Consider the following 15,481-nt stretch of genomic DNA (forward strand, 5'->3'; position numbering starts at 1 on the left):
TTATGGTGGAAAAAAAAAACATTAACTCATTTAGACCTTTTTTTTGCTTGATGGCAGCAACACATTTTAAAAAGTTGGGTCTGGGCAACAAAAGGCTGGAAAAAGCGTTAAAAAAAACGAGCTGCAGTAAGAGTTAATTTACAATCGAATCAAATGACTTAATAAACAGAGTAAAGATAAACCAAACTGCGGAAAATATTTCTAGAAATTATGAAGACTCTGGATATCACACCATCTAAAGTGCATAATCATCACCAAAAGAGAAATCACTGTGTGTAAGAGACAAGGCCCACAGTTAATATTAGGTGCGGGTGATCTTTGAGCCCTTAGATGGTACTCTCTCTGGACTAAAACTCTTTTCAAATGAACTGAAGCATAAAGGACAACTGTTTTATGGTCAGATGAATAAAAATGTGAAATTGTTTTTGTAAACCACGGATGCGATATCCTGCAGATTCAAAAGAGACCATCCAGCTTGTTATCAGTACACAGTTCAACAAGCCTATGTTGTGGCCAGCCTACACATCTGGAAAGGCAGAATCGATGGTGAACAGTTAATGAGACACGAAAAAAAAAACATTGAAAAAGGCAAAAAAGAAAAAATGCAAAAACGATTTCGACGATTAGGACGAGGTGAAAAAGCTAGAATACATAACGTACATGTAAAAAAAAGGGTTTTGTATTTACTTTGTATTTACTACTGCATTGTAGATTAATTCTGAAGTCATTCCAACTATTAAAAAAACTATGGAATTATTTAGTAAACAAAAAATTGTAAAACAAACCAGAGTATGCTTTATTTTTTTAGATTCTTCAAAGTATCACCTCTTGCTTAGATGACAGCTTTGAACATCTTGGCTGGAGTCACCTGGAATGTTCAGCTTTCAGTTAACAGCTGTGCTGAACTTATTAAGAGTTAATTACTTGAATTTTTTGCCTCTTAATGTGTTTGAGAGCATCAGTTGTAAAGTAGTGAAGAGGTAGAGTTACAGGTATACAGTAAATAGCTCTATTTGAATAATGTTCTAATCCATATTATATAAAGAACTTCTCAACTAAGTAAAGAAATGACTGACTTTTGGAACAATCTGAAACATTTTTAACAACTAAGGCCTTCAAAAACTTTATGATGAAATTGGCTCTTATCAGGACCCCAGTCTCCCACATAATGTGACAGCTCACTGGCAAGTAGTGGCATTTCCCACTTTGCCACATCAACCTATTGGACAATACACACCTTCTTTAATAACATGTTTAGAAGGCATTGTTTCAATAAAAATCATTGTTCTTGCAAATTTGTTTTTTGCAAATGTGCTGTTCTACTGGTTTACGTAGTCCACTGAGAATTCATACTGATGCCGGCTAAATGCTAACTGAACTTCGCTAAGATCTTCCTTCACACCTCAGAATTCTGCCTCCACCGTTGACCACCTTTCCTTTTGTCTCATCACTTTTCCTGCTCCCTCTTTCTCTTTCTCTTTCTTTTTCTAGGTGAATTCTCAGGCCTCTTGACACCGTTTGACACCCCCCTAACCGAAACGAAACCCACAGGTCCCTTGTGGGCTGATGTGTCATGCTAAGACTCACAACTTCTGATCACACAAGTTCTTCACCCTCAAACCCATAAAACTAGTGACAGAAAACTTCAGCGCTTCTCTCACTCTGTGGAGGAGGCTGATCTACTGCGAGGGGGGGGGGGGGGGAGGAGAAAACGAACAGACAAATGTATGAAGAGATAAAAGAAAGAAAGAGAAATAAAAAATAACAAACTCACAATCGAACACCGAGCTTTTCTGTGATTTCCTTTAGCTAGTCTTTTTATTTATGGCAGAATGAGTGATAAACATCTTAAAACTTTAATGAAAAAAAAAGCTATTTGATCTACAAATTACAAAATTTGGGGGTTCTGATCAGCACAGGGCCAAACTTATACAAACAGGACCAAAAATATACAAAAACTCACTTAGATTGATAAATTAAGTGGTCCTGAGTGTTCCAGTGGACTAAGGCGCTGCCACTATGATTGGGAGATCGCTGGTTCGAATCCCGTTCATGTAGCTTCCTATCAGCTGCCGGAGCCCTGAGAGAGCACAACTGGCGTTGCTCTCTCTGGGTAGCACGCACTCTTTCCCCTCATCACTCCAAAGGGTGATGTCGATCAGCACAAGGCAACATTTCTAGCTAGATGAATAATAACATTATGGAAACAATAAAAGGAACATTCTTAAAACTAGAAAATCTAACATTGACACAAGTGATGTTGCAGCGACATTACTAGAACCTTTAAACATGTTTAATAAAGATGTTCTAAAAAAAAATCCAGAAAACTTTACGTTTAAGAATGCTAATTGCAACGTTCAATATATTTTTTTCTCAGATCTGATCTGTTGAGATGACTGTCCACACTGTTATTTGCAAGTGATCAGATCAGGGTTGCATGTCTGGACATCACAAGGGTATCTGCATGGGTTGCTGTAGTAACGGGGTCGGCACGGCATCAGTTACTAACCTTTGGCGCTCTTCTTGGACCCCCACACTTTTGTCACTGTGGATTTGAGGAGGTTGTTGTTTGTCATGTTATGAGTAACACAAAAGACAGCATCCAGACTAGTAGATATCTGTACAAACCTAAAAGAAATAACATTTTAATCCACCTTCAGTTTGCAAATATCAGATTAAATGTGGTTTCTGACTGTTTACACTCTTAAAAATGGATCTGGATACAATATAGATATGCAAAGAATTGGATTTGAGCTGGTAGTGCCTGAATGCTGTCAATCTAATTTTTTTTATGTGTGCACAGAGGTGGTGTCAGCTGTGTAGTCAATCATGATCAATAACAGGAACTTAAGAGGCCTTGGACTCTGCCTATTGAAGGTCTTTGGAGCTTTCAGCACCACTTAATTAATTAATTTCTTTATTTATTTAAATTTTTTTCTCCCATTTTCTCCCCAATTCACAAAGCCAATTACCCAGCCCACTCATTAGGACTCCTCCTATCACTAGCAATGGTTCTGATACATCAGCTCTCAGTTTTGTGAGAAACATTCTAATAATTATATATAATAATATATATATATATATATATATATATATATATATATATATAATATATAATAATTATTATTTTCTAGTTTGTCTTTTCTAGTAAAATGAACATTGTTGTTTTATTCTATAAACTACAGACATTTCTCCCAAATTTCAAATAAAATATTGTAATTTAGAGCATTTATTTGCAAAAAAGATGCAGAGCTTTTAGACCTCAAACAATGCAAAGAAAACAAGTTCATATTCATAAAGTTTTAAGTTCAAGTTTAAGTTCAGAAATCAATATTTGGTGGAATAACCCTGGTTTTTAATCACAATTTTCATGCATCTTGGCATGTTCTCCTCCACCAGTCTTACACACTGCTTTTGGATAGCTTCATGCCTTTACTCCTGGTGCAAAAATTTAAGCAGTTCAGCTTGGTTTGATGGCTTGTGATCATCCATCTTCCTCTTAATTATGTTTCACAGGTTTTCAATTTATAAAAATCAAAGAAACTCATCATTTTTAAGTGGTTTCTTATTTTTTCCAGAGCTGTATTTACTGTCTTTCCTGAAATATGTTTACTGCTAAAAATTAGGTGCTTAAAATTCCCTATTCAGTTACTTACTCTGGTTATTTAGTGCAAATGTTACACAATTACCTTTTTTTTTTTTTTTTACAGTGCACAGGTGTCTTAGGGATAATGTACTGGAGCTGGGGATCCAGCGCTTTCCTCTGTGTGCACTGGCTACCCACTGATCCTGCATTAGCAGCAGTTGAAAAAGAGGTGTTAGCTGACTTCACATGTATTGGACGAGGCATGTGCCGGCCATTACTTTCCTAGTGTCTAGGGAGAATATATAAACCGGCATTGGGTAATTGGTCTTCCAAACTGTGCAGGAAAGTCAGGATTGCACCAAAAAAAAAGACAAATTTAACTGAACCAAAAATTTGTGCTGAGACGAGTGACCTAATCCCACACCCACTTTCTACTGGAAGCTTCCTGATGGCTAACAAAAGCGTCTGGCACCTACTGGAGGCTACACCACGCAGCTGAGGTTGTCTGAGAGAGCTGCTCTGATGAAGAAGCCATGCTGGAGGAAGTGACGAGGTGTGGTTGCTGGGTTGCTGGCCGGCCCATTTCCTTGCTCAGTTTCACTCGACTCAGATTCACTGCTGGAGAGCACGAGCTCCTCACACACAGCCCGTATAACTCACTATCACACTTTACTGCTTCACACACTTACATTTACTGCTTTATTATTATGATTAACTTTTCATATTGAGGCTTCAGATGACTGAAGGTGTTGCAGAGTAGTTTGGACACAACGTTTGATTTCATTTCAGCAGGTAAGAATTTCACTTTTACTTTGCTCAATGCAAAAAAGTGCAAACTGGTATGTGGATGAATGCATTAGGGATGATCAGGGCAGTGTCACACGTCTTGCACAATATATATTGAAAAAATATTGCAATGCAAAATGTATGCATTGATAAGAAGTAAAAAAAAAAGAAAAAAAAGAAAGCCATTTATCAGTGGTCTGGTGAGCTGTCTGTAATTTTTTCTTATCTGATGATCAGATTTCTAATCAGATTATGATTATGCATAGATAAAGCTGACTTTGTGCTAACCACACACAATAACATAACAATTTTGTATTATTTCAGAACAACTACACAGAACTAAATGAATGCATCTCATTTTTTGACAGTTTTTACTACCTATGGATTACTACATAATTTGTGTCCAAATTTCAAAAAGAATCGACCAATAGAAATTCTTCAAAATTTAAATCCATTGAAAGTTAGGGTTTGTTTTTTTCTTTTTCTGTTAAGTTACTATTTTAAACTGTAACACAAACAAAAACATTTGATGCAAAAAAATTTAGCACATTTGAAACTTTTGATTCAGTTTGGAAATATTGCATATATCCTCTTTTATATCCTCAGAAAAAAATATGCATACATTTTAGGCACAGTTTTTTAATTATTTACTGAATTTAAAAGATCAAAAAGAAACAAAACATTGTATATTTGTGCCATTAAGTTTTCACTGTTGCACTTATTCACATTTGTACACATTACATTTACTGTTATATTTTGCCAACTTTTTTAAAAACCAAATAACCAGAAACACAAACATTTTTACAAACATTATTTTTATGCATTTAAAAACACAATTTGACCAGGGGTGCACAATTTGACATTTGTAAAGGAATGCTTATAGTTGCTGCCCAATGAAAAAACAAGTATTTCCTTTCCTTTTTTTTTTGTTGCCTATTTTTAGTTTACTGCATAATTTGAACACACAAACTGTCCCTTACTCCGAGTCAAAATTTCTTGATAAATGGACCAATAGAAATTCTACAAAATTAAACCTTCTTTAACTTTTAATGGAAGTCAATGTAAAGAGTTGACCTATATATATATGTTTTGGAGATGCTGTATGTAATTTTTAGTGCAAAGCTTTAGTGCAAACTTTTTTTTTTTTTGGTATCCCAGATTAAAGTGAACCTTTACAGGGTCGAGCGAGCATCACACTAAATACACTAATTCTCTCTCTCTCTCTATAACAGTTAGGCTTATTTTAACAATGACGATTATGATTATTATTTTATGAGCTCTGGTTTATGGTCTAATATGGCAAGAAATTCAAAATCCTGTATAAAGCCCTTACAATCTACAGGTGTTTTTAAAAAGTGTTACTTTATGTAAGTCAATGGTTCTGCATAGAAGCATCACATCTTAAGCCAACATTTGGATCTTTACATACATGGTTCTGTCTGAGTATGACGAACCAGGTGTAGATGCTTCTTAAAGTAATTACAATTTTTCACAGCCAAACTGTTCAAAAGTTATATACCTGGAATTCTTGCAATAAAAACGCTACAGAACCTTTTTTTTTAAAGTGTAGGTCAGACAGCGGTACCCATCTTTATACTGCTTCCAGTGGTGAGTGTTTCCGTGATTTGGTCCTTCAGCTTGAAGGTATTGTGGTAAGCGTAGTTTCAGATTTGCCATCCACGCACTTTCTAAAAGCTACGCAGCAGTTTTTAGATAGGTAAACTATTTCAAAAAATCCACTGAAAATGATTACATTTACTGCAGTACAGAGTGCACTTACGGTCCTGTTTAATAGTAGAACTGTTTAATTATCTCTCTGCAACTGTTACAGTTAAACAAAAGTTACAGCATCTTCTCTAAGAGCTTCTCTCACGAGGGTCAGAGGTTCTTATTAACTGCAAACTAATTCACTCTGGTTGTTGTTTTATTTTTTCGACTGAACTGAAATCATGCTCAAATACAAAGTAAATGAAGTTATAGCATCTTTAGTTTCATAGATGTTTTCTCATGACAAAGCTCGTTTTTTCCCCAAGTTAAAAAGTGGGTCATTGATGCTTACTTGCTGAACTTTTTGTTTTCTACTTAATTTAATCAAACTCAAGCAGAATGTCTCTAAAGTTAAAGTGTCTTTATTTTCATAAAAGTATTTTCCTCCATTAAAAATCATCATGATATGGATCAGTGGTACTTTAACTTGTGCAGCAAACTAATCCATATGGGTTAACTTTTGGTTTTCTACTCTCATAAGCTTTTACATAGTCAAATAAACTACTAATAAATGCGCCAGAGGTTTTTAACTGAACTTCTGCATCAAATTAATTCATACTGGTTGACTTATAGTTTTGTTTTGCCCAGTCCTGGTTTTTGAGGTTTTGGTATCTTCCGTTGTTGAAGGTTCCCTCATAAAGAAAGCTCTTATTTTCTGTGACAAATAGAGTAATAGGTAATTGGTAGTTACTAACTGATCTCATCCAACTAACAAATTCATACTGGTTCATACTTTTTGTTTTCTACTGAATTGAATCTAAATCATGTATAAAGTCTCCAATGATTTTCTTAAATCACATTTAAGAAATTGGTCCGTTGTTCTCAACTTGTCCAGCAAACAAATTCATACCGGTTGGCTTTTTGTTTTCTACTGAACTTATTCGTGCTCTATAAAGTTAAAGCGTCTTTAGTTTTAACTGAGTAAACTCAAATTTTCCAATGACAAATAATAATAAATAGTTTAGAGGCATTTAACTGAACGTCTGCATAAACATAGTGCATAATTCATACCGGTCGAGTCCTGGTCAATAGAAGGTCTATAAAGTTATGGTATCTATTGTTCTTGGAGATTTCTCATCAGGAAACTCATGAGAAAGTGGTTGAGGGTCAATGGTACTTACTGGACAATTAAACTGGTTTACTTTTAGTTTTCTATTAAACACATTGTTGCTCTCTAAAGTTAAAGTGTCTTCAGTTTCATGGAGGTTATTTTCTGATTAAGCTTTAATTTTCCAGCAAAGTCAAAAGAAAGTGTCAGTGGTACTCAACTGCAAATTCATACTGGTTGAGTTTATTTTAGGTTTTTAGCGTAGTGATCCTGACATGATTCGCTATCCTTTTCTCGACTGTTTTATGTAAAGGTTTGGAGATGATTGGTAGGTCAATTGCTGCCTCATTTTGCCTCACTGTTTATACACACAGATCACTGAAGGCCAAAAGTATTGGGACACAGAGCATTGGGCACTTTTTTTTATTTAACTCTGATCTGGAACTTTATGTCCTCGGACTTTATGTACTCAGAGTTCCTGTGGAAATTTTACCAGCTGACTTGTTGCGGTTGTAGCGTCCTATATACAGTACCACCACTAGAGCTCTAAATAATCATGCATTATTTTACTAATGTTTGTAAAAGAAGACTGCACGGCTAGGTGCTTGATTTTATACACTTGTGGCCTGATTAGGACTGAATTAAAGACCTGAATCCACTGATTAACCCTCTATGGTTCAGTGTTGCTCTCAAGCAATAAATCAAATTTTTGCTTTTTACACCGTATCATACTGTACCTTATTTTTAATAATTTTATTTTCATTTTATTTGTAATATAACATTACAAGGCATATATACTAGTGCATCTAAAAATAGAATATAATTCAAAGGTTACTTTATTTCAGTAATTCAGTTCAAAATGTGGGTCTCTTATAATATATAGATGTATTACACACAGAGTGATCTATTTTTAAGCATTTAACCTTTACAGGGTCGAGCGAGCATCACGCTAAACACACTAATTCTCTCTCTCTCTCTATAACTGTTAGGCTTATTTTAACAATGACGATTATGATTAATATTTTATGAGAAATTCTAAATCCTGTATAAAGCCCTTAATATACAGGTGTTTTTGAAAGGTGTTACTTTACATTAGGCAATGGTTCTGCATAGAAGCATCACATATTAAGCCACCGTTTGGACGCTTATATGGTTCCAAGTTATTTATTTCAGTAATTCAGTTCAAAATGTGGGTTTCTTATAATATATAGATGTTTTACACACAGAGTGATCTATTTTAAGCATTTATTTCCTTTATTGTTGATGATTGTGGCTTACAGCCAATGAAAACCCAAAAAACAGTGTCTGAGAAATGTTTAATATTATATAAGACCAATTGGTACTTTTGGCAGTCCTGCTGGAAAATGAAATCCGCATCGCCATGAACGTTGTCAGCAGAGGGAAGCATAAAGTGCTGTAGGATTTATTATCTATATAATATATGATTTTTACATTTTTAACTGAATTACTGAAATAAAGTTACTTTGAAATTATATTATAAGATAATTTTTGAGATGCACTAGTACATCCAATACAAATACAAAATACATATCGGTGGGTCATAAATTAAAATTTGTATATGTTCAAAATATTCTTGCTGTTATTCTTGTGATTATTGTTGTAAACTTACAAAAACAGATTTTTTTTTATTCGTTGCCTTTTCACAACATTATGCAGGTAAACCACTTTTGTTAAATTAATCATGATAAAGCAGTGGTTCTTCTCATTTCCTCAACAAACATGTAATTCATACCACAAAGGATTAAGAGTTGTGTCTTGATACTTTTGCACCCATATTGTTCACATGCTCAAAGCACATCTGGTTCAGCCTAACCAACTGTTCAATCCTAAACAGTGTGTTTGAGCAGGAGCGTCATAAAACTGTGCTGGCTTATTCCTGCTTTTGTTAAAATAACTGCTGCATCTGCTGTCCAGAGAAAGCTTCCTACTAGACTTTGAAGAAGGATTGCTGTGAGGATTTGGTTGCATTCAATGACAAGAGCAAGAGTTAGTGGGGTCGAGATGCTGGATGATCATAAACCCACCTCATTTATCCCCAACTCCTAAATCAACTTATCCTAAATGTACTGGATGGAGCATCAACTATTATTCCAGTTCTTCCACTGCTCTACAGCTCAATGCTGGGGCGTTTTATACCTGTTGACAGATGTTGGGTTCTGTATGGGTGGCCTAACTGGAAACCAGAACGTTTTGTACATCTGTTGGTGCCACATATACTAGTGCATCTCAAAAAATTTGAATATCATTGAAAAGTTACTTTGTTTGATTAATTTAGTTGAATTAAAATGTAAAACTCATAATATATAGATGTTTTAAACACAGAGTGATCTACATTTTTGTAGCATTTATTTATTTTAATGTTGATTATGATTTTGGCTTGTGAAAACCCAAAATCAGTGTCTCTGAAAATTTGAATATTATATAAAACCAATTGATACTTTTGGTAGTGGGCAGTGTGCCAAGTCCATCTCCATAAAAGTTGTCAGCAGAGGGAAGCATGAAGTGCTGTAAGATTTTGTGGGAAAACAAAACTGCACTGAGTTTAAACTTGATAATAAAACACAGTGGATCAACACCAGCAGATGACATGTCTCTCCAAACCATCACTGATTGGTGGAAACTTCACACTAGACCTCGAGCAGTTTGGACTGTGTGTCTCTCCACTCTTCCTCCAGACTCTGATCCCTTAATTTACAAATGAAATGTAAAATTTACTGATGATCAGTGATGGTTTGGAGAGACATGTCATCTGCTGGTGTTGATCCACTGTGTTTTATCATCAAGTCTAAAGTCAGTGCAGTTTTGTTTTCCCACAAAATCTTACAACACTTCATGCTTCCCTCTGCTACTGACAACTTTTATGGAGATGTGGATTTCATTTTCCAGCAGGACTTGGCACACTGCACACACTGCCAAAAGTACCAATTTTTCTTATATAATATTAACATTTTCTGAGACTACCTGGAACCCACCAAGCCCACATTTCAAATATGTCCAAATATTTGCAATAATACCTTTTCAATGGTGGTCAATGACTAATACAGTCTTTGAGTGGTCCTATGTTGCCCCTTTCTACTAGTCAGCTACTGTGTACTAGGGGCTAATGTCAATTATGGTATTACAATTACTAGCCATTTCTTTAGGACCTACAATCTTTACTATGTTGGTGTTTCCTCTAAATTGGCCTCTCAGTGCAGAGGGGAATCCCATGCTGCCACCTAGTGGGGAAAGCCTTTATAATGATAATTTTAGGACTCCTGGCTTTAAGATATTTTTAAAGAAGCATGATTTAAATAATCCAAAACATGTAATCTCTCTCTATTTTTCTTCAGTGTTAGATCTATCCTGTCCTGTACATCATGCCTCGCTCGTTTCTGGTGAAGAAGAAGAGAAGGGGAGGTTCTCGCTCTCCTTTACCCGCTGACTGCACACCCTGCCTGGGCATTCCCTGCACTGGCTGGACAGCCCCCATAGAGTCTTCCCCCATAAACCAAGAGAAACCAGAGCAGAGAGTGGAGCCTTCATCTGTACCAGAAACCACAGCACACACAGACTCCTTCAGTACCTGGAGCACAGGTGATCAATCACATGGTTCATAGCTGAAAAGCAATGACTGATAAGTAAATAAGGCTGTGGGATTCATTAATTGCATTGATATGCACTTAAAGGAACTTAAGAGAACTAACCACATGATTTTTGCTGACTCCACCCTCTGCTCAAATTTGAAAAAGGCTAAAACTTGGGAGGGGTAGCTTGGGAGGGGCACTGGGTGATGTATGGGTTTAGGAGCAGGGGAGAGTTGATTGGCTGAGCTGCAGCAGCAGTGTGCCTCTGATAACGGTAGAGGCAGAAATTAGCACAGTAAAATATTTTTTTTAAAGGTTAGGAAATAAATGTTTAAAAAACTTTAAGCAGGACTGGTATGTTCCATTACACCAAAGGAACACATTTCAGCTATTAATAGAAAAAATATGGTTTAGGGTTTAGTGGCGCTTTAATAAAAGTATTTTAAACTGTACAATTCAAATGAATAAGCTGTGGTGCAAATGAATGGATGGATAGATGGATGGATGAATGAATGAAATGCTACCTGTAATGATCAGTCAGTAACAAATGCTGTGAATACTGTACATCTCTCACAACACTAGAATTTTTATAGATGCATCTTTATTTATGGAAAAATTACAAAACTACTATAAAAGACTGTCCCACACACCAGCTTCTACGTTACTTAAATATGTCCTAATTGGTCCATATTTTGATCAAATATTTGCTTAGTAAAGTCCAAATATAACAAAATAGTCCAAATAAAATAAATCAATGGATTTTCTTTATGTTTTAGTATACATCTTTTCATCAATACAATCTGGCAAATCTGGACGTTTATTATGAAGCCAAAAATGGCAGATTAGTCATAATGGCCAACAGCTAACTAGTGATGCAACAGTTAAGTGTTTTCCGAGTTGAACTAATGACTATATATAAATATAAAAAAAAAAAAAAAAAGATTGGTGGCACTGTGCTGGTTAGATTTGTATGTTCTGGGAATTGAAATGATATGTGGATTATGACAATCCAGTTAAAAACAACCATCTACATTGGCTTGCAAAAGTATTCATACCCCTTGAACTTTTCCACATTTTGTCACCTTACAACCACAAACGTAAATGTAATCTTATTGAGATTTTAAAGTAATAGACAAACACAAAGTATTGCTACTGGTTTTATTATTATTATTATTATTTTTTTATCAAACTAAAATCTGAAAAGTGTGATGACATCAAAACTTAAAAGAGACACAATTTGCTGCAATTGCAACTGTAAGCTTAAACCACTAGCTTAAAGAAAAGGCAAAAAGATCTGATCTGTTTTTCTCTCTATTCTCATTTTGTGTTTTAGGGTATAATGAAGGCCGTTCTCTGGTTCCTTGGCACCCCCTACAGTCCAGCACAGTGGATAAACAGGAGTTGAGCACGTTACAGCCCAGCAACAAAGACAGAGACTGTTCCCAGATCAGTGCCCTGAATTCCAACACGTCCCACTGTCCCATATGCGGCAAGGTACCACCAACAGCCATGATGGCTTATCAAACAGACGTGCAGTGGCCAGCAGTTTTGATCATTTGACTGGTGAACGTGCTTAAATTAAATTTAAATTACTTTAGTCAAGTCAAGAGGCTTTTATTGCCATTACATCTGAGTACAGGTACACAGGTACACAGTGTAATGAAATTACGTTCCTCCAGAACAAACAATAGACAACATAAAGTGCAACATAAGACTGTACATTACAATGAATACAATAAATAAAAAGACTAGACAAATGAAAATTAAAAGTGACAGTCTAAGTTTTGGGGATCTCTCTAGTGAGAATGAGTAAGTGCACCTAGCATAGAGCTTAGATCAGGCCCAAAAAATCCAGCCTGATTTGATCCCGTGCACAGACCAGCCCCATTAACTGTTTTTGTGAGCCCGAGCCGAGATTTAAACAAGACATTCTTAAAACTGAGCTTTTTAAAAACATTTTCGGGCTGTTGGAATGAGCGAAATCTGTTCAGAATTATGTTAATTAACTTTGCAACACTAAAGAAGCATAGACCTTTTATTTAAGAAAATTGTTTATTAAGAACTGACCTCCCCGTCTACTCTAATATAATTAAAAATGTTTAAAAACACATAAAACAAAGCACTAGGCACTGCACTACGGACTGCACTTTCATTAAACAGACCAAGAACAAGAACATAATTTACAACATTCTAACTTCTAACTTTTTTTTTTATTTGTTACTTTACTATATTGTGATTATCACATCATAGCTTTATAAAAATAGCATTAAAAAAGAGCTGAATTTAAAAATAACAGTCTTAGTTTCTTGTTGTTGTTCCACTCTTATCAGATTTAATACTGTGTTTCTTTGGTTTAATATTGAGTGAATGAGCAGAAAGAGACTGAGTTTGCCATACTGATAAATGCATGTTCATAAGAACTCTTGTATCAGTGCCATTAGCAGCAATGCAGGAGTTGTTGTGGCTTTGCAGGGATGTTAAAAAAATAAAGCATACTTCAAACTGAAAGTGATAGTCTGTTTTGGTTTGTTTTTGCAGCTCTTCTCTTCTTTATCTGGCCTGGAGGCTCATGTGTACAAGTATCATGACGGCTGCAGCCTGCCTGTGGTCTACTGCAACAGCAGCAAACCTGTGACACCATACAGAACAAAGGTCACTATATTTACATCCTCAGATCAACACCTCCAATCCTCATTCAGTTCTGTCTTTAATCAGGGTTCAGCACCACCTTTGTACCGTATTAATATTTCATTATTAACAGAAATGGTTCAAAATATCTTAATAAAAAGAATTAATGAATATTAACTTTTGACCTCTACAGTAGCAACAGTTATAAAATGTGTCATCCTCCGTATGGAAAACTACCGTTTTAGAAAACAGTTTCGTTCTGACAAGGACAAGATAAAATCTAGAGAGCTCATACCCATACCGATTTATGACTATTAAAATCCTAATCAGACGATACTGATATTTGTACAATACAATTTCCATTAAAATGAATTAACTGATATTTAAAAATTGTTAATTCTAATTAACTAGGCTTAGTGTCTAATATATTAACAATGATGTTAAGGAATATATCCACTAGAGGGGAGCAAAGCCTATTTATTCTTTTTAATATATAAGTACTGTGTATACTGGTTATTGGTTGGTATGAAACTGGTTCATTTTGTGTTATGTTTAAACCTCTTACCACTAGACAGCAGTGTTTTACTCCGTCATCAGGTCCTACTGTTTTGATTGGATAAAAAGTAAATTTTCCTTTTACTCAGACTTTCTTGCCAATACACAGCATACAAAAAAGAAAATGTTTTGACCATTTTACATGGAATTTTTTTACATTCAAAGTTAATTGTATTTTTTTTTCTGTGGTGTATGGATTCATAACTACACATTATGTATGTATTTCAGGAGCGGACGTTTGAGTGTCATGTGTGCGGGAAAGTGTTTAAACGTTCCTCCACCCTCACCACACACCTGCTCATCCACTCAGACACACGGCCTTTCCCCTGCCAGTACTGCGGCAAGAGATTCCACCAGAAATCAGACATGAAGAAACACACCTTCATCCACACTGGTGAGAGAGAGACAGACAGACAGACACAGAGACACAGACAGAGAGAGACACAGACAGAGAGAGACACAGACAGAGAGAGACACAGACAGAGAGAGACACAGACAGACAGAGACACAGACAGACAGAGACACAGACAGACAGAGACACAGACAGACAGAGACACAGACAGACACACAGACAGACAGAGACACAGACAGACAGAGACACAGACAGACAGAGACACAGACAGACAGAGACACAGACAGACACACAGACAGACAGACAGACATAGATACACAGACACACACAGATACAGACAGACAGACACACAGACAGACACACACAGATACAGACAGACACAAACAGACAGACAGATACAGACAGCTGTATGTAAATTGATTATGAAGTGTCACCAAAGTGACTTAACAATAATGATGTTCATTTAGCAATAAAGGACAAAGAAGTTAAAGGGTTATATATATATATATATATATATATATATATATATATATATATATATATATATATATATATATATATATATATATATATATATATATATATATATATATATATATATATATAATAGACAGGGACTATAGGAAGCCAATGAGAATAATGGGATAGAGGAGGACAGGAGAGGAAGCAGGAAATGAGGTTAGAAGTAGTAAGTTTGTTAGAGGTGTTAGGAGAGTAGGTGCTCTTTGAAGAGCTCTGTCTTTGAGAGTTTCTTTAAGGTAGCGAGGGACACTCCTGCTCTGGTAGTGGAAGAGAACAGTCTAGACTGCTTTGTGCAGCATGTCCGTGCAGCATTAATAGCTTCCATGTTACACGGCACACGTTATGGGACACAATACTAGTTTAGTTTAATAATGAGCAATAAAATGACATTTTTCACTCTTTGGCATTAATTTTGTTATATGTGTTCTCTTTTGTTTAGGAGAGAAGCCCCACGTTTGCAGAGTGTGTGGAAAAGCCTTCAGCCAGAGCTCTAATCTCATCACACACAGCAGAAAGCACTACAGACACTTCAGCTGAGCCTGTCTCACCCCTACCCCCACTTCTCTACTGGATTATTATTCTGTATATAATAAAGATTTGTGATTGTAAAACATATTTAAATAAAACAACGGCTTTTAAAAATGAATAAA

At 35.6% G+C, this 15,481-nt stretch overlaps 1 protein-coding gene across 1 annotated transcript; it reads left to right on the forward strand.

Moving 5' to 3' along the window:
* The first annotated feature begins 4,174 nt into the window (after positions 1-4,174).
* LOC103041482 (zinc finger protein Gfi-1b-like) lies at positions 4,175-15,452 on the forward strand. The gene is made up of 6 exons (XM_007253127.4): positions 4,175-4,378; positions 10,541-10,784; positions 12,108-12,268; positions 13,313-13,426; positions 14,186-14,351; positions 15,271-15,452. The coding sequence occupies exons 2-6, from the start codon at positions 10,568-10,570 to the stop codon at positions 15,366-15,368; spliced, it is 756 nt and encodes a 251-aa protein (XP_007253189.1). The 5' UTR covers positions 4,175-4,378; positions 10,541-10,567; the 3' UTR covers positions 15,369-15,452.
* The last annotated feature ends 29 nt before the right edge of the window (positions 15,453-15,481 follow it).

This window comes from Astyanax mexicanus, chromosome 21, assembly GCF_023375975.1.
Source record: "Astyanax mexicanus isolate ESR-SI-001 chromosome 21, AstMex3_surface, whole genome shotgun sequence".
NCBI classification, from domain to species: domain Eukaryota; kingdom Metazoa; phylum Chordata; class Actinopteri; order Characiformes; family Acestrorhamphidae; genus Astyanax; species Astyanax mexicanus.